The sequence below is a fragment of the Cebidichthys violaceus genome, unplaced genomic scaffold (genome assembly GCF_023349555.1).
Source record: "Cebidichthys violaceus isolate CVI_PGR_0920_01 unplaced genomic scaffold, fCebVio1.0.p SCAF_4, whole genome shotgun sequence".
NCBI lineage: Eukaryota > Metazoa > Chordata > Actinopteri > Perciformes > Stichaeidae > Cebidichthys > Cebidichthys violaceus.
In genome coordinates, this window is record NW_027176594.1 from 1,698,010 (window position 1) to 1,718,256 (window position 20,247).

Sequence of the window (20,247 nt, forward strand, 5' to 3'; positions counted from 1 at the left end):
AAAGGGCAATCATAAAAGAATTAAGTTTTATTTTCTCTTTTCTCTGTCAGGACTGAACGTCCACAGCGAGCTGAAACACGACCAGCGCTCCACCCCTTTGTACCCATTCAAACTGCCCATAGAAGACACAAAATGACCTGTAATATATTCTGTACGTGTTTTATTATGTTACAAAAAAATAATCAATAAATAACACAATTTATAAAAATAAAAAAAAACAATAGAGTTGAATTAAAAGAACCTAAAATTCATGGCTGAATTTGTGGGGAAGGAGACCGTTGGCCAAATCGTTCCTGATCCTCCAGCAGAGGGCCGAGCGCTTCTTCTCCGTCGGCACGACGTACGTGTTCGGCACGTAAACCCTCCGAGGTTTAGGCTGCAACACAGAACGAGACGTAGCTGAACACAAAGCCTCGCCGTATGAAATGAAGCTTGTAAAGCCGTCTGCAAACACTGCGAGGTGGTGGTGTCGACGTGTCTCATTAACATTTCTTGAGTAAATGTTGGGGTGCAGACTTGAGACTGAACATGTTGCACTTTTACTTAGAATATTTGAGAAGTTACTTACTGGTGGAGGTCGGTATGCAAGTCGTTCCTAAAAAAACAAAAAGTAAATTTGCTCATGAAAATCGCAGCAACTTCCGACATTTTCATCTTTGTGGAAGGAAGTAAGCGTGTTCATTGTGCAGTAATATTACATATTACATATGTTTTTAACGCCTTCATATCCTGTTGTCTAGTTTAATCTTATTCTATGAGATCATCATGCGTTTGTAGCGTCTCGGTTCTGAGAAGCTCGCATCTCTAGAAAGAACAAACTGTTTCCAGCTGATCAAAGAGGCTTTTTGAAGAGTTTTTATCTTAAGAAGAATTCTCTCAACACATCTGGAAATTAGTGGTTTTCACAGAAGAGGATGAAAAATCTGAAGATTAACTAAAACTGTCACACAAATCAAATATAAACATTCAAACTGAGTACTTGAGTGAATGTATTTAGTTACCTTAGATGTGGAGTAACAATTTCTAGACACACATCTCTAACAACTAAAGCCACGTGTACAAAACAGACTCAGAAAAGCAGAAAAATGAATTTTAGGACAAAAGAGTGAAAACCTAAACGTGTGGAGGATTATGCACCTGTTGTTGGGGAGCCTGAAAGTAAATATTCATAAATGTTTCTTCTGTTGAAGATGTGTTTTCATACCTTTATCTCCCTGCGTTCAGATCTCCGTTCGTCCTCTCCTGGAACTTTATGCATGGCCCAGTGCTGCTTGTACTCGAAATACCTGCAAGAGACGAGAAAACAAACAAGCTATAACTTACTATAACTATAACTTACTATAACGATAACTAACTATAACGATAACTTACTATGACTATAACTTACTATGACTATAACTTACTATAACTATAACTTACTATGACTATAACTTACTATAACTTACTATGACTATAACTTACTATAACTATAACTTACTATGACTATAACTTACTATGACTATAACTTACTATGACTATAACTTACTATAACTTACTATAACTATAACTTACTATAAGTATAACTTACTATAACTATAACTTACTATGACTATAACTTACTATGACTATAACTTACTATAACTTACTATAACTATAACTTACTATAACTATAACTTACTATAAGTATAACTTACTATAACTATAACTTACTATGACTATAACTTACTATAACTATAACTTACTATGACTATAACTTACTATGACTATAACTTACTATAACTATAACTTACTATAACTATAACTTACTATAACTTACTATAACTATAACTTACTATAACTATGACTATAACTAACTATAACTTACTATAACTATAACTTACTACAACTATAACTTACTATAACTATAACTTACTACAACTTACTATAACTTACTATAGCTATAACTTACTATAACTATAACTTACTATAACTTACTACAACTATAACTTACTATAACTATAACTTACTATGACTATAACTTACTATGACTATAACTTACTATAACTTACTATGACTATAACTTACTATAACTTACTATGACTATAACTTACTATGATTATAACTTACTATAACTTACTATGACTATAACTTACTATGATTCTAACTTACTATGACTATAACTTACTATAACTATAACTTATTATAAGTTACTATGACTATAACTTACTATAACTATAACTTACTATGACTATAACTTACTATAACTATAACTTACTATGACTATAACTAACTATAACTTACTATAACTATAACTTACTATAACTATAACTTTCTAGAACTATAACTTACTATAACTATAACTTGCTATGACTATAACTTACTATAACTATAACTTACTATAACTATAACTTACTATAACTTACTATGACTATAACTTACTATAACTTACTATGACTATAACTTACTATAACTATAACTTACTATGACTATAACTAACTATAACTTACTATAACTATAACTTACTATAACTATAACTTTCTAGAACTATAACTTACTATAACTTACTATAACTATAACTTGCTATGACTATAACTTACTATAACTATAACTTACTATAACTATAACTTACTTGGCCACTGGGTCGGTCTTCTTCAATGTTTGCTGACTCATCGCTGGTCGGATGACTGAAACATAATTTTGTCTTGATTAATCATGAAACGGTTTGGTCATTAAAACGATGATATGAATTAGTACGTTGGGTTTCTGTTGACTTACAGGATTTGGGTTTGGGCCTGAGGTCACCGTCACTTTGAGTTCGAGTCTGTCCAAAATGAAACGGCAATAGAGCGATTCTTACCGACAGATCAAGAACTTTTATCAGACATGAAACAGTGGAGACTACATTACCCACCATGCCTCTTATGTAGGATTCAAAGGCACTGAAAGAGACTCCGTCCGTCTCTGAGCTCTGGGTGTCGCTCTGACCGGTGACGTCTTCGATCTCCGTCTCAAAGTCGCGCTGAGCCGATGAGGAGAGACGAAGGTCAGCCAGACGCCCCTCCAGACAGCTCGCTGCGTTTGGAAAGAAACGACAACAGGGTTCACAAGGTTTGGTTTTAGGCAAACAACTTAATTTCAAAAAAATTGGAAATTAGACAAATTGTCTCATGAATGTGATTTGAAGTTAGCTCATTCATGCGATTTTGAAGGGCTTTAATTTTGAAATGCTACATCAGAATGTCCTGGTTCTCTCTGAGTGACACCTTGAGGTGGTCTGCTATCAACCTCATATCGTAACTATGCACCATTTCCTCTAAAATCCCATCTGAAATTAGACAAATTGTCTCATGACCTAAGGAAATAAGTAAGGAACTATATTTCAATATGAGATGTTTTTTTAGGATGAAGTTTTACAGACAGACAGCTTCGATGTTGCCAACACAGAGACAGGAAACCATTTACCCTTCGTCTGTCTGAGGTTTCCTTCCCAATCCTCACACATTTTGTCGAACGTCGTCTGGCTGAAATCCACTTTGGAGTCGATAAACTTGATGTCTTTGTTGCTTGAGGACTCATCTGGATCCTCCAACTCCACTTTGTCCTCAATTTCTTTCTCTTCTTTGCGGTCTCGCACGTCTTCTTCTAGCATTTCATATTGTTTGTCCCCTTCATCATCACTCCCACCTTCAGAATTCTTCACATCTACTTTGTCTTCAACTACAGTGTTACAAAATTGACGTTCCTCTGATGTTGCATTTGTCACTTCATCCTCGGACATTGCATGCAGATCGACTTCAAATTTCTCCTCAGTCGCCTGGTCTTTATCTTCTTCTGGATTTGTGTCTGTGCCGTCCACCTCTTTCTGCAGATCATCGTCTCCACAAAGCTCCACATCAGCTTCAGTCTCCATGTAGTCCGGCTCTGTGGGTTTGAGGTCAAACCAGCCAAAGCTGCACAGCGAACGATCGTCCTCTTCATCGTCTCTCATCTCAGATAGATCTCCCCGACTGTCTTGATCAAACTCTGTTATGGTGTGGTCGTCTCTGTACTCCCCTCCCTCGAGCTCCTCTGGTTTGTAGGTGCCGTAGCCAGAGGTCATCAGACTCGGAGCTGGACTGTCAGAGCTGCTGCTACAGCGTTCTTCCTCGTCATCATCATTATGTCCACCTTCCAAACTCTCCCCGCTGATGTTGACCTGGTTGTTCAGTTCAGACTTTTCCTCCTCTGAATCCTCCTGGTAAAAGTCTTCTGAATCGCTAAGATGGTTGGAGTCTTCTTCTTCCTCTGAAGACTCCTGGAGAGAGTCTTCTGCATCACCAGAAGGTTTGGACTCTTTCTCGCTGATCACTCCCTCAATCTCCTCTTCCTTCTCCTGGTGAGAGTCCTCAACATTGCCAGGAGGTTTAGAGTCGTCTTCCTTCTCCGAAGCCTCCTGGAGAGAGTCTTCTGCATTGGTAACAGGTTTGGAGTCTTCCTCTCTGATTGCTCGCTCAATCTCCACTCCCTCCTCCTCTGAATCCTCCTGGTAAGAGTCTTCTGAATCGCTAAGAGGGTTGGAGTCTTCCTCTTCCTCCGAAGACTCCTGGAGAGACTCTTCTGCATCCCCAACAGGTTTGGACTCTTCCTCGCTGATCACTCGCCCAATCTCCTCTTCCTGGTGAGAGTCCTCTGAATTGCCAGGAGGTTTAGAGTCGTTTTCCTCCTCTGAAGCCTCCTGGAGAGAGTCTTCTGCATCACCAGAAGGTTTTGAGTCTTCCTCGCTGATCGCTCGCTCAGTCTCCACTCCCTCCTCCTCTGAATCCTCCTGATAAGAGTCTTCTGAATCGCTAAGAGGGTTGGAGTCTTCCTCTTCCTCCTTTTCTGAAGCCTCCTGGAGAGAGTCTTCTGCATCTCCAACAAGTTTGGACTCTTCCTCCTTCTTCGAAGACTCCTGGAAAGAGTCTTCTGCATCGGCAACAGGTTTGGACTCTTCCACGCTGATCACTCCCTCAATCTCCTCTGCTTCCTCCTGGTGAGAGTCCTCTGAATTGCCAGGAGGTTTGGAGTCATCTTCCTCCTCTGAATCCTCCTGATAAGAGTCTTCTGAATCGCTAAGAGGGTTGGAGTCTTCCTCTTCCTCCTCTGAAGACTCCTGGAGAGAGTCTTCTGCATCGGTAACAGGTTTGGAGTCTTCCTCTCTGATCACTCGCTCAATCTCCACCTCCTCTTCCTCTGAAGCCTCCCGGTAAGAGTCTTCTGAAACACCAACAGCTTTGGAGTCTTCCTCGCCGATCTCCTCCTCCTTCCCTGAAGCGTCATTATACGATTCCTCTGCATCGCCAACAGGTTTGAAGTCTCCCTCGCCAATCACTACTTTCTCCTCGTCGTCCTCCTCGCCTTCCCGTCGGTCTCCGTCAGACCAAAAGGAGGAGCTGAGGGAGTTCTTGTCATCGTCCCGCTGAGTGCTGTACATTTTGTACATGTTGGCGACTTGCACTCCTGCTGAGGTGTGTGATCTGTGGAGGTAGAAGGCTTAACGAAGGAGCTAAGAGGATTAAGCTGATATCCAGAGGCCTCTTCTCAAGGCAGCTCGAGCCGGTGGCGACCAACGGGATTACATCTCTGCTTTTTTGTACTCAATTCCAGATTATTTGATCCGTTTTAGAGAAGAGCGACAGGAACTCGGCACAGCGAATAAAGCAGTTACTCGACCCCGAGCACACCTCAGTGTTCAGTTTTCGTTGTGTATATTGTTTTATTTTATGTTCTCATGCTGCAAAAATAATTTCTTCTTGTGGGACAAAAGATATTTGAAGTGAACTTTTGATTTGACATGAAAAGTTTTTGGAAATTTGTAACTTTGTGATTTAAAAATACATATACTTTATATTTTCATCAAAATAAATAGCAATTAGTAGTAACCTCAATCAGTAAGTTATATCCAAAACATTGTTTTAAGGGATTTTAAATGGTGGACATAAAAGTTTAAACTTTTTAATTGATTTAGTTTTAATCTTCTCTTATTTCTTTTATTTTAAATTACTGGAATTGGTTTGATCTATTTTATGCTGGTCCAGTTTTCCGCTACCTCAAAGTTCTTCATTTGCCAACATTTATTTAATGATTCTATAACTTCTTGATGTTTATTTGCTGAAGCACTTTGAAACCAGCTTCTGAAAAGTCAGTTCAAAGTGATCATCAGGGAAGATGACAATAACGTGTAGATTACCTTCTTCACTGTAGACCGACTCATCGCAGACAAGTGATTGTCCTTTATGTTTCCTGGAGGGAGAGAAGAACACAACAGTATTATTGTTACATTTCCAGCACTCATGTTATATTTAGGAAGTACAAAGCTACAGGTCGAGCAGTAACAGTGTTATTCTCATGTGAGGAGTCACTTTATGATGAATGAAAATCTTAATTATTATTAAATCTTTGTCTTTATTCAATGTGTCACACGTTCCCCGTTTGTGTTAACCACTGCTGAAACCATTCATCCATTCAAACGTGAAACTTAAACAATTGAATGAATGAATGGGAAAGTTAAATGAAAAAGTTACATGAACACCTAGTATTAGTCTAACCAGAACTACCTGAGGACTTTTCTCTTGATGAAACGTCCCCTGTGGGAGTCGGGGGTGGATGCGTAGCTGTCAGTCAGCGGCGGGTGGAGGGTTTCGTCCGGCTCCTCCTCCTCCTCCTCCACCTGCAGCCTGCCGGGAGCACCTGGAGGCAGCCGGAGATTCAGAGCCACCGAGTGTCGAGCGTACGAATCACAGCGTCCCCGCGGCTGTTCACAGTCTGTGCTCTGACAGCTGGTGAGCACCTGTTGTTGAATTATGTGGAATGAATCGATCACATGTGCTTGACACGACTGAAAAACTTTTATGGATTGTCTGTCCATTCTAAATGTTAGTCTTCATAAAACAAGCCTTCCCATGAACACAAGGCACAACAATTCACAGAATAATCCAGTTTTCATACTAAAGTGGGCAGATTTTCTTAATAAGGTGGGTAAAAAAATTGACTGCCTGCATTTTAAAACATATTCACATAAAGTTAAGGTAAAAACATAGGAAATTAAACACTATAGAGAACAAAAAAACGTCAACCTCTTGTTTCTGAGGGACCGACACTAAAACCCAATGTTAAGGTTTCTTTATTGTCTCCCATGGTAGAAAATCGTCTTAGAGAAAGAGACATTGCTGCGTCAAGACCAGACATCCCAAAAAAACTCTCTATAAAAGATTAAAAAAAAACAAAAAAAACAGCCAATTAATCACAAGCCATTCACTTTTTATGAGTTTTATCTCAAAACACTTAAGTACATAAATTACACGCCAACAAACATGTCTCACTTTACATGTTCACAAGCAAACTGTAATCTGTATTAAAAAAAAAATGTAATTAAAAATATTAACTTATTATTGATGTCCTAGTTACTTCAAACACCAGATAAAAGAAGTAGTGTGTTGCTAACACCTACCCGTCTGTCATGGTCCACTTTTCCAGCATGTAAGAAAAAGCCTTCACCAGAGCTCTGAAAGTAGCAATGACCAACTGTGAAGACAAACACAGAATTCACCAGTTTAAACACATTTTAATGGAAAACAATTACAGGACCAGTGATTTAGTAGAAACTAACTTTCCATTAGTGTATAATCACCTGAAACTGTTTTTCGTTAGCTCAGAATGAACCCTTCAGATCTATAGGGAGCCTTTCATGTTTTTTTTACGTTTCCCTGAAGGCCACCGTAGCTCTCTGGGAAACCTCCTCACTAGATAACACTGAGTCCAACACACCCGTCCTTTAGACCGGCACACTGTTGGCGTGCTATGCTTAGAGAAAAGTGTTGTAATGATTTTGATATACTATACGAAGACTTTTATGGGTTTTTTCCTCAACATATGACATTTTTTACAACTTTAATCAAGGTACAATACTGTGCCTTTTTCCGACATACTATACTATGACTCTTTTTGACATAACATAGTACAACGTATTTTAGGACATACTATAGTTTGGTTTTTTTATGACTTTTTGTCTGTTTTTTGCCACACTAAACTGACTTTTTAAATGATATTTTTCAACACGTAATGCCGGCATGCTTCGCTCAGAGAACGGTGTCGTGAAGGCGCTCTGACCTTTCTCTTTGGTGAAGGCAGGAGGACTCGGCTGAGATGTGGCCGGGTGCATCTGAGCGGATGAGGCGAGGCGTTTCCATTCTCCACGTCGCACCAGGTCATCAAGATCTGACATTACGCAACGAGAGATGAGTTTAAAAGATGGAAATCGCTAAATGTCCAAGTTATAAGACCAGTAGTCCGTCTTTAACATCAACGCACAACACAGACATAATAGTTTCATTCACGCTTCAGAGGCGGACCTTGCTTGAATTCACACAGCCGGTGTCTCGGTATGTTTTTGTATCCCAGGGCGGCCAGTTGTTCTTCAATTTCCTCTTCTGAGAAATTTAGGTTGTCCATAATATTTTTCAGTTTCACATCAAGGGGGTAGAATAAAACCTGAAGGTAACAAAAAAAAACAAACACAAAACATAATTTCTACAATACATTACGTAAAACATACAGTTAAAACAGTGCAGTCAGTCAGTGCAGAAATATACCATGACAGGCGTCTATTTGTTCTTATTGAGTCCAAATAAGTCAAAACTAAAACATGGTGAAGCTGCTCAAATATGGAGCCAAGTGCATGAAGAGCTCAGACTTGAGACTAAAAGCTGACTTTTAAATCAATAAAATCATTAATTTTCTTTATAATAAAATATAGTTGTTAGTTAGTCTGTGTGCTTTTGCTTGCTTCCTCTTATTGATCATTTGTTTTGTGTGTCATCTGTAATGCACTCTGGGTTTCCTTTGGGTAAAGTGTTACATAAATACAACGTTGTTTGTTGACGCAAATATAAAGTTACAGATAATATAAAAGAGCGCAGTGAACACTACATAAGCTGCTGTTTAACTAACTCAATTTAAAGTAAGCTGAGGCTCTTGTGGAAGACTAATTGCCCAGTAAACTATTGAGATCTTAGGTAGAAGCAGAAGCGAGCTAGGCTAACAGTTAGCAGTCAAACAGGAAGTAAATATCAACAAAGTTAGCTAACGTTAGTTAGAGGCGTTTAACTAGTCCGTGTCTTACCTGTAAGAGGGCCGGCTCGCTGTTATGGTGTGTTCATGACGATACCGTCACTGGATAAGGTCATTAGTAGCATTTATGTATAAGTCTTGTGTTATTGTTTACACGTAGGGAACACAGCACCAAGACAACAGCCGCTGGACCAACACGGTCAACGAGCTTTTGAAAACGACGCCCTGCCCGCGTCTTGGGACAAACTTCCGGTCCCTTTCTTCTTCATTGTGGCTATTAGAGGTCGGCGAACCTTTACTCTAGCGCCACCCGCTGGGCTGGAGTGCAACAGGATGTCTGGCATTTAACAATCATTGGTGGAATATGTATTAAAATGTCCATTTATTTAAAAGTAGCAATATCACAGTATGAAAACAGTCCAAACACTCGACTATAAGAAACGTTTTGCATACAAAATTGAACTTAGGCCCGAGTTAAAATGCAGCGACAAATACACATCTATGCATTTTACTGTAAGAACTCTTCTCAACGGTTGGTTTTAGTGTTAGCGACAACATTAGTAATTAATTATGTAAACGGAGAACACAGAAAGAACATGAAAGAAAACATAAATGTATCTTCCAGGACCTTCGCCTCTTTACCATAACAACACTACTTTAGGGGCAACAAAATTCAGACGGCTGGCGTTTAACGGTTTTGAACTCCACTAGTTTTCAGATTTCTTACTCATGATTTCATGACTTTAAAATCTCACAAATTGTGACTTTTGTTTCTTGTAAATCTGTCACTATAGACTCAGAATATCCTCATCAATTTATGACTTTAATCTTGGAACTTCTGAGTTTTTTCTCTGAATATTACGACCAATCCCCGGCCCTGTGATTAAGTTTTTTAACCTACAATGGCACTACTTCACAGTTGTAAATACTGCCTTATAGAATAGTCTGGTTCCAGGATTATTACCAACTCATCGGTTTGTCTGTTAGGACAGATGAGCAAAAGGGAGGAGTTTATTATTATGGGATTGTTAAACTGGTTTATCTGACAGAAGTAAAAGGATGACGACGCAATTTCACTTCAAACACAATTACTATGTAAAGCTAGGAAAGAAGAAATAAGTTAACTTAATTAAACATATTCACATTTAAAGCCATTTTCTTCATTTATGAGCCATTCATGTGGTTAAACAAATAAAGTGTGTCACCTGTCGAACCAAACATTTTCTTTTCACTCCAACTTCCCGGTTGGTTGACAAGAAGACGTCGCTGCTGGAATGCAAACTTCCCAACAAAACAAGTGACTTCATACATAGTGTTTTATTGTTGGTAAATGTAGGAAACAGTGAAAAAGTCTCAGTGTAAACAGAACAACGTGTCAAGATAAAACATTTCAAACCAAAATGTGATCTGGGAACAGAAGAAAAGATTCATTTGAATCATCCTTCGGAGAGCAGAAGCTCTTTAATCTTATTTCATTTTGAAATGTTATATTTATATAATGTCTTTTCATCTGAAGTCTTATTCTGAATCAATCTTTGGTCGGCTAATTCTGGACAATAATTTGACTTCTAAAAATGTCAAATACAATAAGAAATAAAATGAATTCTCACTCTCTTAAAGGTTATTAATAAGCAAACAAAATGATGTGATGAAAAACACATAAAGACAAATCCAAGAGAAAAACATTCAAAACTCAATTGAAATGTTTAGTGAATGAAAGGCAGAAAAACACAAGCAAGATTAAATCAAACAAATCATTAAAAGTGTTTGACTTGAAATATAAATAAGCAGTAAAATATATAACTTCTGCAGAAAAAGAAACAGTGTGTAGGACCTCGTCAATTTAAATAATATGTTTATGAACAGCTGCTTTGATCATTTATCTGAATATTACACAGCTTTTTTGTAATATTTCTAACTCTTTAGTAAACAAATGGTTTTCATGAAACACTCAGTTACTTTATATTTCTATATTTATTTATACTATAAATATGTTTTTTCCTTATGTTACTGTACATGCTCATCGTCATATTATCATATTGTTGCCATTTCATTTTGACAATTAGACTCTTTGGCGGTTTAGACCAGTGAGAGCTCCTGACTCTGAACTCTGGTGTAATTAAATTAATTTAAAGGCAGACTGGAGAACTTTCATTGGCCTATTTGGTTTTACTTTGGCAGCTCCTTCCTGTAATTCTAACAAGGTTCAATTCATTTCATGAATATATTCGATTATGTACAAATTAAATGCATTTTAACTTTAGAGTCATTTCCTCCAGAGCTGAATCATGGGTAATATTCTGTTATGGAGTGAAACCTCTACTACCGGTCTAAGCCCAACACATTAAAGGCACATTCAGTGATACAGACTGGTCAGTGTTAGTATTTACTAAACAGTCATTTTAGTAAATCTTCTGATAAGCAAAGGCTATGCTAACCTTTAGCAGCGCAATCCATATTTTTCTTAGATTTGGGGATTTTACTCCACAGCATCCAGCCAAACACGATTCAAACACTCCTACCTCAAGGCTTTTTTTTTTTTTTTTAAAGTAAACAATAACGCATAAATGTAATGTGCTTTGCCCTTTTTGCAAGATTCTGATTTTAAAACGAGTCCACTAGAAAACATTAAAAACACGGCTTTCCAACCATGTCATGTAGCTAACATTAGCCAGCTAGCAAGAGCCAAGCCTCCAGGAAGAGCACCGGGCTTTGACGCAAATCTAACATAGTGGCCAAACGGTGGAATTACAACGTCTGAGTCCGTAATGTGAAGCCATGGGGCCCAAAAAAAATTATACATTTCCCGTAGAGTTACATGGGAAAAAGACGTCCGTCACTCACCGGATATGTTTTTGAGGTAAATCAACTTTCCACTACAAATACTTTCCACTTTACAATCATGTAAAGAGTAAAATGTGAGTCGTTACTCCGCCTCTTTAGACAGCTGTATTGATTAAAATAGAAGCGTTTGTCAGCCATCCGGGAAACAGAAAACTGAAAAACGCAACTAAAACATTTCCTGTATAACTTCACATCCAAAAATAGTTTTCAACCAAGAGTTCATCTTCATTAGGGATGCACCCATACAGATATTGGGCCGATACCGACTGAAATAGCTGGACCTAAAAAAGTCAGATTGGTGCATCCCTAATTTTGATGTCTTATCACCCAAATCCCCAAACCGATACTCTAAATGATGTCTTCAAATATCTGAAGACTCCAGCATGTGACGTGACAGAAAAGAAAAGTAGAGCCACGTGAGGAGGAACCTGATTAAATCCAGCCTTGTTGAGCCGAGTTACCTCACCGTCAGAGGAGCTTGGGCCTGGGTGGGTTGGCTCTGACTGAGGAATAGGCCCCGATGTGGGTGATGAGGTTGGGTTCCACGCTGTGAGAACTCTCCCCCGGTATCGTCCTGGCCATCTGATACAGAACGATGTCTTTGGCGTTCCCCTTGAAGCAGAAGGAGCCGTCCAGATACTCGGCCGCCCTGAGCGAGGAGTTGCCGGGGAAGAGCATGGCGGGGGTGCAGCACTCCGTGGCCGGGGAGACGGCGTAGAGCTGCGGGGAAAGTCTCCGCAACTCCAGGAGGTAGTGCCGCCCCAGCAGCTCCGAGGCAGCCATGAAGTAGACGGTGAAGAAGAGGAGGTGGTTGGCCGACAGCGTGAAGGAGAAAGAGCAGGGGTTCCAGTAAGGAAAGGTGAGGAGGAGGGCCGTCGCTCCGACCACCCCGAGTCCGACCCACTCCAGGATGCGGTAAGGCTCTGGGTTCCAGTAGCGCTGCAGCCTTTCAGGGTGATACAGCTTTATGTAGAGAGTCTGGAGGGAAATCCGACGCGACAGCAGGTCCTTCACAACTGTGAAAAAGTCCTGCTTCGGCAAAGCATCGTCCTCCAGGACAACCACGTTTTTGGGCTTCAGCAGCTCCCATCCCTTGCGGAGACAAAAGACGTAATCCCTCTTCTCCCTCTCGAAGGTGTTGATTAGTTCCCTGTTCCTCTGCTGCTCCCGAGGAGAACGCCGGATCACCCGGAAGTGGGCCTCCAGCAGTTTGGCGTCCTGGTTTTCCTGTGAACCGCTTTCCACGTCGCAGATCAACACCTCCGCGCACCGCCGCTCCCCACAGCCTCCCAGAACGCCGCTCAGCTGGTGCATCACCTGGAGCAGGTAGTGGAAGTCCCGCCCTTCATTACGCCTGGCTGTCACGACGGTAACCAGCAGCTCAGGACGCTGGGCGACGTCACTGAATCTGGAAGACACCGTCGATGCGGTGGAGGCGCTCTGCCAAAAGTGCAGCGCATCCTGGCCGCGGTCGAGGCTTTCCTGCAGGACCTCCTCACTCATGGAGTCCAGGTACATGAACCTGATGAAGTAGTACGAGTAAATCAGCTGATGGCAACACAGAGGAAGAACGACGCAAAACGTGATCACGGCCAGGGCGAGGGCTTGAGTGACGGTGTTGGACCATCGCGAGTACTGACTGAAGAGCGTTTTCCATCGAGGCATTGATGAAACAGCCGGCTGGAACCACATGGTGACAAAATGAAGGTCTGCTCGGGGAGGGTTCAGCTCAACATTTACTCTGTCCCAGCATGCAGTTCTCTTTAGAAAAGCCACAGCAGTGAAACCCGATGACGGGAACTGATAGCTCTGTGGAAAAAGAGTCAGGTGTTGGCACTTCTTCTTGTAAACAGAGAGGGGAGGGTTTCAACTCTGTCGTGGTCGTCTGTCGCTGCTCCGGTGTCTGTAGAAAGAGACGAGAGGACGTTTTTTTTTTTCACAGTTACTGTTATCAACTGTTGCCAATCTGTTTGAAACCGAAGGGCCAGGCTATATATATATATATATATATATATATATATATATATATATATATATATATATATATATATATATATATATATATATATATAGATCAGGGGTGTCAAACATATGGCCCCCCCGAGGGCCAGAACCGGATGGCCAAAGGGTCCGATCCGGCCCACAGGATGACTTTGCAAAATGGGAAAATTGCAGAGAATACATTGATTCAAATGTTTTCAATAAAACACACCGCTATTCCTACCTGTCCACTGGGGGTTGCACTGTCCTAATCAGAGTAACGGGCCCTGTGCTCTAAACGCTATTATAGATCCCCCCCCGTGCTTAAGTTCAGGCTACATGACACAACACCGTCGAGCGTAGGCTAGTGTTCATTCAGGGGTCAATGGGAAGCCAGTGTGCTTGATGTGTCCACTGCACCTTTCAAGTGCTTAAGGAATATAATATTCGGCGCCACGATCAGACTCATCATGGTGAAAAATACAAGAACTTGCAAGAACAACTGAGAACAGAGACGATAAATGAATTGTTGGCAGGTTTGAGGAAACGGCAGTCTGCTAGTCTTGCTCATCGTCTGTTTTGTGAATGGATTGTTCATTAATTGTGAACGTATTTAAAAAGGTCACTGTGGTTTTACTGGTTCGGCCCACTTGAGATCAAACTGGGCTGTATGTGGCCCATGAACGACAATGAGTTTGACACCCCTGCATAGATTATTATCATATCCAGTGAAATGACCCTGTCTTTCAGAAGACTCCTGCACATTTCTATTATGTCTGTTTAATTCTAACATAAACAATTTTTTAAAGTTTGGGTCAAGTTTAGTTAATCTTACAGAATCAGAAACTGATATTGCCAAGTACGTTACACATATAAGAGATTTGACAAGGTGATTGGTGCGTAAACACAACGCACCAATGCAATATATTAGTACACATAAATGTGAAAAACTGTATAATGACAAAATACAATTCATGAACATAGCAGCGCACATATGTATAAATGTGGGTTTCTTGAAGGATAAATCTTAACTTCTTTGTTATTTCTCTCTTAAATGTCCTCTTGTGGTGCTTTTAGTGAAGAGACGAGCTTCACAGTTTGTATTATTCAATCACAGGTAGAGCAACTCCATCAAATCGAAAAACTTTATAGGTGTCCGCTGCATCATTAAAGACACATTTTCCCAGAATTCCACCTGAAAATTTTGGGGTTCTTTGAATCATTTCGGGATCTCCGTGAGAATTTAATATGAAGTTTTGTGAATTGAACGAATTTGGACAAAAACAGCCCAATAGATGAAAGATGGAGCCAAAGCAACAGTTCTCCAGAGTTTAAAGAATACGTTTTTATATTTTCCTGTCAGTCTTAAAACAATACAAACATGCCCACATGTCCATTAAAAGAGTCGTTGGTCGCTGTGAAGAAGTCCACAGTCTTTATCCTGCTTCAAGATGAAAATAATATGAAGCCTCACAGTCTGATTTATGCAAATTAAGTGAGGAACTCCCAAAAGGAGTCGGTTTACTCCGATACTTTGTATTTTCCCCAGACAGGGTCTCCATGCTGAGTGGCGGTAGAGGAAAATTTCACACTAAAAAATTATGTAATTTTGAAAAATGTCCACATGATTTGACCCAGACTGCTGAATCATCATCAGCTGAACTCATTACATTCTTACACAGTAGGAGTGAGTTCATGCAGTTCAAATTAACTATAAATGTGTTTAAGACTTGTTAACAAGCTAGACTGTGATGTATTTCTGTTACACTGTTCTTGATACTATTTTAATTCAGCGTTTCACTCTTAATGCTATTTTAAGTGTCTGAGGGAGTGACCAAGATCGAAAAGTGGCCGATGGTATGCCACTGTTGTTCAGAGGTATGTACCTATCCCTAAAGTGGAATGCCAGTACTTTTCTAAACTAGCTTAACGGGAAAACAACAGCGGCAAACCCCGCGACGACGGGATGCTTCGTCATTGACAGACAATGCATAGTCAGAGTCAATGTAATTAACATAATAACAACAACAAACTCACATGAACCAGTCACATATATTTATATGACCATAGAAAATGTAACAGTAGTAACGCTACTGCAGATGTAAAAACAAAGCAGTTCACTTACCAAAGCTGCTGTTCACTTAAAGACAAAGTCCATCCTGCTTTCTGTGATTACAAAGAGTTTAATAGAAAATAGAATCTACACCAAGCAAAACGCTAAAAATGTCATAACTTCTCTTACATATGTTTCCATCTGAACTCTTACTAAACACTAGATCTGTTATCTAGCTTTCTGTTTGACAAAAGTCACGCTGGCCCACTGACCAATCACGGCGCACCTTAATGCTGACGTACTTAGCAGGCTACCTAGCAGTGGCACGTCAAAGAATACGCCCAACATGTCAAACTAAAGATCTGATTGGTTGAAGACGATGACAATCAGCAATATCGGGCCTCTCTCCTTACATAGAGACATAGAGGCTGAATCTGATTGGATAAGAGCTCTACTTAAACAAGCTGCAGGCTGGAAGCAGAGCAACTGAGGAAGACAGGAGCTGTGCAATGAGAAAATAAGCTAATGGGGAAAAAAAATTATAATACATGTAGTGTATTTATGAAAAATTATTAAATTATAAAATAGCTATAACTTTGTGATTCTGTTTCGGCCAGCAGAGAAGGCTTAGCTGGCCCTGACGGCCCACCACTGCTTTGTGAGTTTTGTGATGTAATACAAATGTCCCTTTATTATTTGTCTTGAGAGCATGTATTAAACTACAACAATTATGTATTGAATGTCTGCTATTATTCTTTTATTTGTTGGGAATTAAATGCAAAAGTATTGGGTTGTATTACCCTTTGTAAATAAACTGTAACATTCTGGCATATACCGTAAAAATCACAGTAAAACCCAGTTATCCCACTATCGCCTACCATAATCCAGTATACGGTAAAATATTGTAAAAGTAAATTACAGTAGCTTCGCCATAAAAAAACCCTGTAAATTACTGGCGTCCCTGCTGTCAGTAAGTTACCGTTATTTTACGGTGAAATTGTTTAGAGTGTACTCCTCACTGTTTATTCCACAAACCTATTTCATTCTGTACACGATTCTGCACTTTGTTTGCACGTTGTACTTGCACTCTCTGCAAATACAAGAAAAACATCATCTAGTTTAAGAAAGCAGCGATTCACTCCACAGTCAGTACGGGCAACAGGAGGAATCGCACCAGCAACTCTTTCATCATCCATATGGGCACGTGCTTTAAGATGGACTTGGAAAAAAAATAATAATGTGCATAAAGTAGGATGGGTCTTTTCACATTCAGCATTAATAATAAACTATAGCCTATCTTGAGATACGTTTAAATATTTAAAAACTGTAGGACGACATGATCTCCTGCACACACACACACACACACACACACACACACACACACACACACACACACACACACACACACACACACACACTGTGTGTTTGTTTATACAGAGCAGATCAAAAGCCACAACGGTGAGACATTGAAGAGTGTTTCTGAACAAACCAGCGCCATGTTTTCCGTCTCTCTTTGGCACAACACCGCCCGAATCTCGCTACAGATGATCAGATTCAACACCTTTAAAAAAATTTAAAAAAAAAAAGGTGTCGAACGTTCGCTTTTAATGTGACAGTTATTTTTTTTGTTATCATGTGGCTTCCGGTACAGTGTGTTACCGTGAGACAGGGATGTAAGATCACCGTCACACTGAACACACTCTCAGTTGAGAGCCGACAGAATGAAACGTTGTGAAGAACAGTCGAGTGTTTCAGGGAGATATTAAATAAAACACAGAAGACTCACGCTGAGTTGTGGGGCTGCAGCTGTTTGCTGGCCGCTGCCATGTCCTCACTCCTACGGTAATAGACCGGTAGAGACGCGCAACTCAAATACCGTAATACTTCAACTAAAGGCGCAGGGATATGATGCTCCCGACCAGCAGGTGACACTACAGCCCCTTATGAAAGGTGCATTAGGTAGATATGATTCAGTAACGGAAAGTTACTGATACTGTAGCCTGCTGAAGTAATAATGTTGAGGTACAAAACTTCTACTTTTTCCATTGTACGCAACGTTAAGCTTCTACTCTGCTGGGCCTTAATCTGAGAAATATTGTACCTTTTTTATATTACTATATTTATTTTAACGCTTTAGTTCATTAAATGATATTCAACTATACAAGGCTGAAATCTAGCATTAGCAACACATTACAGTGTAGCAATTTAGACATTTCCTATTTCCCATTTATTGTTGCAACATCTTGTTGCAACAATACAACTTTTGACCAACCTTTTTACACGTTAACTAAGCTAAAATGTCACTAAACATGGCCATAAAACACACAATACCTTGTTCCCGTTCCAGCTTGGTGCTTAACCGTCCATAAAGTACCCTCTTATACTGCAGAGCAATATCTTACAGACACGTTCTCCTTCAGTACTAACAGTCTATTACCGTACTTTTGTCATGCAAAGTCTAGTTACTGCTCTCAGACGAGATTTGCATATATTTCCGATTTTGCTGGAAAAACTTCAAAATAAAGGACCCGAAAGATAAATAGGCACTTACAAATTAAAAGCTTGCAGAAAATGGTTCTTAGCTATTGCAAAATAAAGGTTTGTAGGAAATAGTCACATATTAACAGAACCTTTTGAGAGTCATTTACAGTCACGGACACATTAATGCATCAACAAGTATAATCTGGTATTCTAGGGAATTCTGGATAATGAGTAGTTTAAGAATATTTTGATGCCAGTACTTCCATACAGAGTATTTCTACACTGTGGTACACATCTATAACTCTTAGAATCTGCAGAACCTCTGAATCTAAACCAATAATAGATTTTATATCAGCAGTGTTGCAGAATGCTTTGATATAGAAGAGCAATGTTCTATGCGATTTGGATGACAATATTCATAATTAAAAGTATTATTTAACACAACTCTCTGTATTAAGACAGTTTGAGAGTGATACCGAGACTACATGCATACTATTAATGTTTATATATTTGAGTTGTGTCTGTCAGGCCCATCAGAATGCTTGACGCTCTCTGTGAGTTGCGGGTAATAAAATATTAACAATCTCCGTTTCCTCTTCCTTCCAAATCTTTATGGCTTGCAAGCAAGAGTCACCCCCATAAGCATAGAGGAGAGACTAACTAAACGAGCAGTAACATGTCAAATGAGTCTCAAGTTGCAACACCCCCTGCCGTGTCCCAACAATTCTGCTTTCTACCCATTAAACACAGGTGTTGTCTTTAGCCGGCCTTTTCTTCACATCCTGGCAACAGCTGTCACACAGTTATGCTAATAACTTTTATTACACAGACACACAAGAGGAGAAGTAGGCTACTCCTCGAGGCCTTCTACCTTTACAGTGGTAATACTTTAGGACCTTAAATGCCTCGTACAGCTTGCAAACACGTGAGCATTTTAACATCATTTCCATTTATATTTGATAAACTGATGCTTAATTTAATTTTCAGTACCGCACATACAAACACATGCATCTACTGAATTATTGCTATATTGTTTTATAATCCATGAACTGGTCCTTTGTCCATTTTTCCATTCAGATAAATGATCATGCTTCTGTGCTTGAAAATCAACAGGAGTAATTAATTATGTTTTAACAGATCTTAAACATTCCTTCTTTCGGGGATTCAAATATAGTCGATGGATTTCAAAAACAAACAAATTGCATTGTGCAATACACTGAAACCGTGTTAAAAACTAAAGGTCCATTCACATACAGGATATCGTCAGCATCACGTCTCCACCAGCTCAACCGGCAGACGGTCTGCTGAGAAGCGCCCGGGGAGCGGTTCAGTGTCTTGCTCAGGGACACTTCGGCACAGGACACGTAGCAGCCAAGGATCCAACCAGCGACCCTGCGGTTACTGGACGACCCTCTCTACCCAATGTGAGCTATAATCATCATCATCATCATCATCATGATGTATATTTATTGCGGTAAACTCCCCCTCCGCTCCGTTTTAAGCCCAGAGTAGAAATAGAAACAACAAAACAATCGTCTGTCTTTCTGGAACCACCGGGGGGTGCCACTAAATGTTTATCCGGATTAAGAATGTTTCTCTCCTCTTCAAACTTACAAACTATGACTAAGTTTCTGTAAAAAGAATTACAAGGAACTATTTCTTTTCTACATCTCTGACACATCAAAGGTTTTATTTTTCTTCCACATAATTGAAATGTTTGTTCTCAACATTTGGAGGAAAAAAATTGACAATCAGCTGAACAAGATCAACTCTTTTTCAGATAAATGTTATTAAAACATAATTATCTGTAACATTTTTATCTTCTGTGTTCCTGAATAGACTCC

General features: G+C 39.7%; 2 protein-coding genes across 4 annotated transcripts; both read right to left on the bottom strand.

Moving 5' to 3' along the window:
* Positions 1 to 163: 163 nt before the first annotated feature.
* hyls1 (HYLS1 centriolar and ciliogenesis associated) lies at positions 164 to 9,235 on the bottom strand. Its single transcript, XM_068727095.1, has 12 exons — positions 9,098 to 9,235; positions 8,328 to 8,466; positions 8,086 to 8,193; positions 7,427 to 7,500; positions 6,534 to 6,766; positions 6,167 to 6,219; positions 2,870 to 3,030; positions 2,734 to 2,779; positions 2,588 to 2,642; positions 1,205 to 1,286; positions 569 to 595; positions 164 to 376 (listed from the first exon to the last, which is right to left on the bottom strand). The coding sequence occupies exons 2-12, from the start codon at positions 8,425 to 8,427 to the stop codon at positions 242 to 244; spliced, it is 1,074 nt and encodes a 357-aa protein (XP_068583196.1). The 5' UTR covers positions 8,428 to 8,466; positions 9,098 to 9,235; the 3' UTR covers positions 164 to 241.
* Positions 9,236 to 10,343: 1,108 nt separating this feature from the next.
* pgap4 (post-GPI attachment to proteins GalNAc transferase 4) lies at positions 10,344 to 18,378 on the bottom strand. 3 transcript variants are annotated; one of them, XM_068727671.1, is made up of 2 exons: positions 18,254 to 18,378; positions 10,344 to 13,792 (listed from the first exon to the last, which is right to left on the bottom strand). In XM_068727671.1, the coding sequence occupies exon 2, from the start codon at positions 13,579 to 13,581 to the stop codon at positions 12,358 to 12,360; it is 1,224 nt and encodes a 407-aa protein (XP_068583772.1). In that variant the 5' UTR covers positions 13,582 to 13,792; positions 18,254 to 18,378; the 3' UTR covers positions 10,344 to 12,357. The 3 variants fall into 3 exon arrangements, with proteins under 3 accessions (XP_068583772.1, XP_068583773.1, XP_068583774.1); XM_068727672.1 differs by lacking the exon at positions 18,254 to 18,378 and adding an exon at positions 17,709 to 17,769; XM_068727673.1 differs by lacking the exon at positions 18,254 to 18,378 and adding an exon at positions 15,995 to 16,100.
* Positions 18,379 to 20,247: the final 1,869 nt, after the last annotated feature.

Excerpts from the sequence above, each read along its gene's own strand:
- hyls1 (XM_068727095.1), bottom strand. The coding sequence starts at position 8,427 with ATGGACAACCTAAATTTCTCAGAAGAGGAAATTGAAGAACAACTGGCC. Across the intron at positions 3,031-6,166 it reads GTCGGTCTACAGTGAAGAAG|CGAGCTGTCTGGAGGGGCGT; the intron begins GTAATCTACACG and ends TTCCAAACGCAG. Across the intron at positions 2,780-2,869 it reads AATCCTACATAAGAGGCATG|ACTCGAACTCAAAGTGACGG; the intron begins GTGGGTAATGTA and ends CATTTTGGACAG.
- pgap4 (XM_068727671.1), bottom strand. The coding sequence starts at position 13,581 with ATGTGGTTCCAGCCGGCTGTTTCATCAATGCCTCGATGGAAAACGCTC.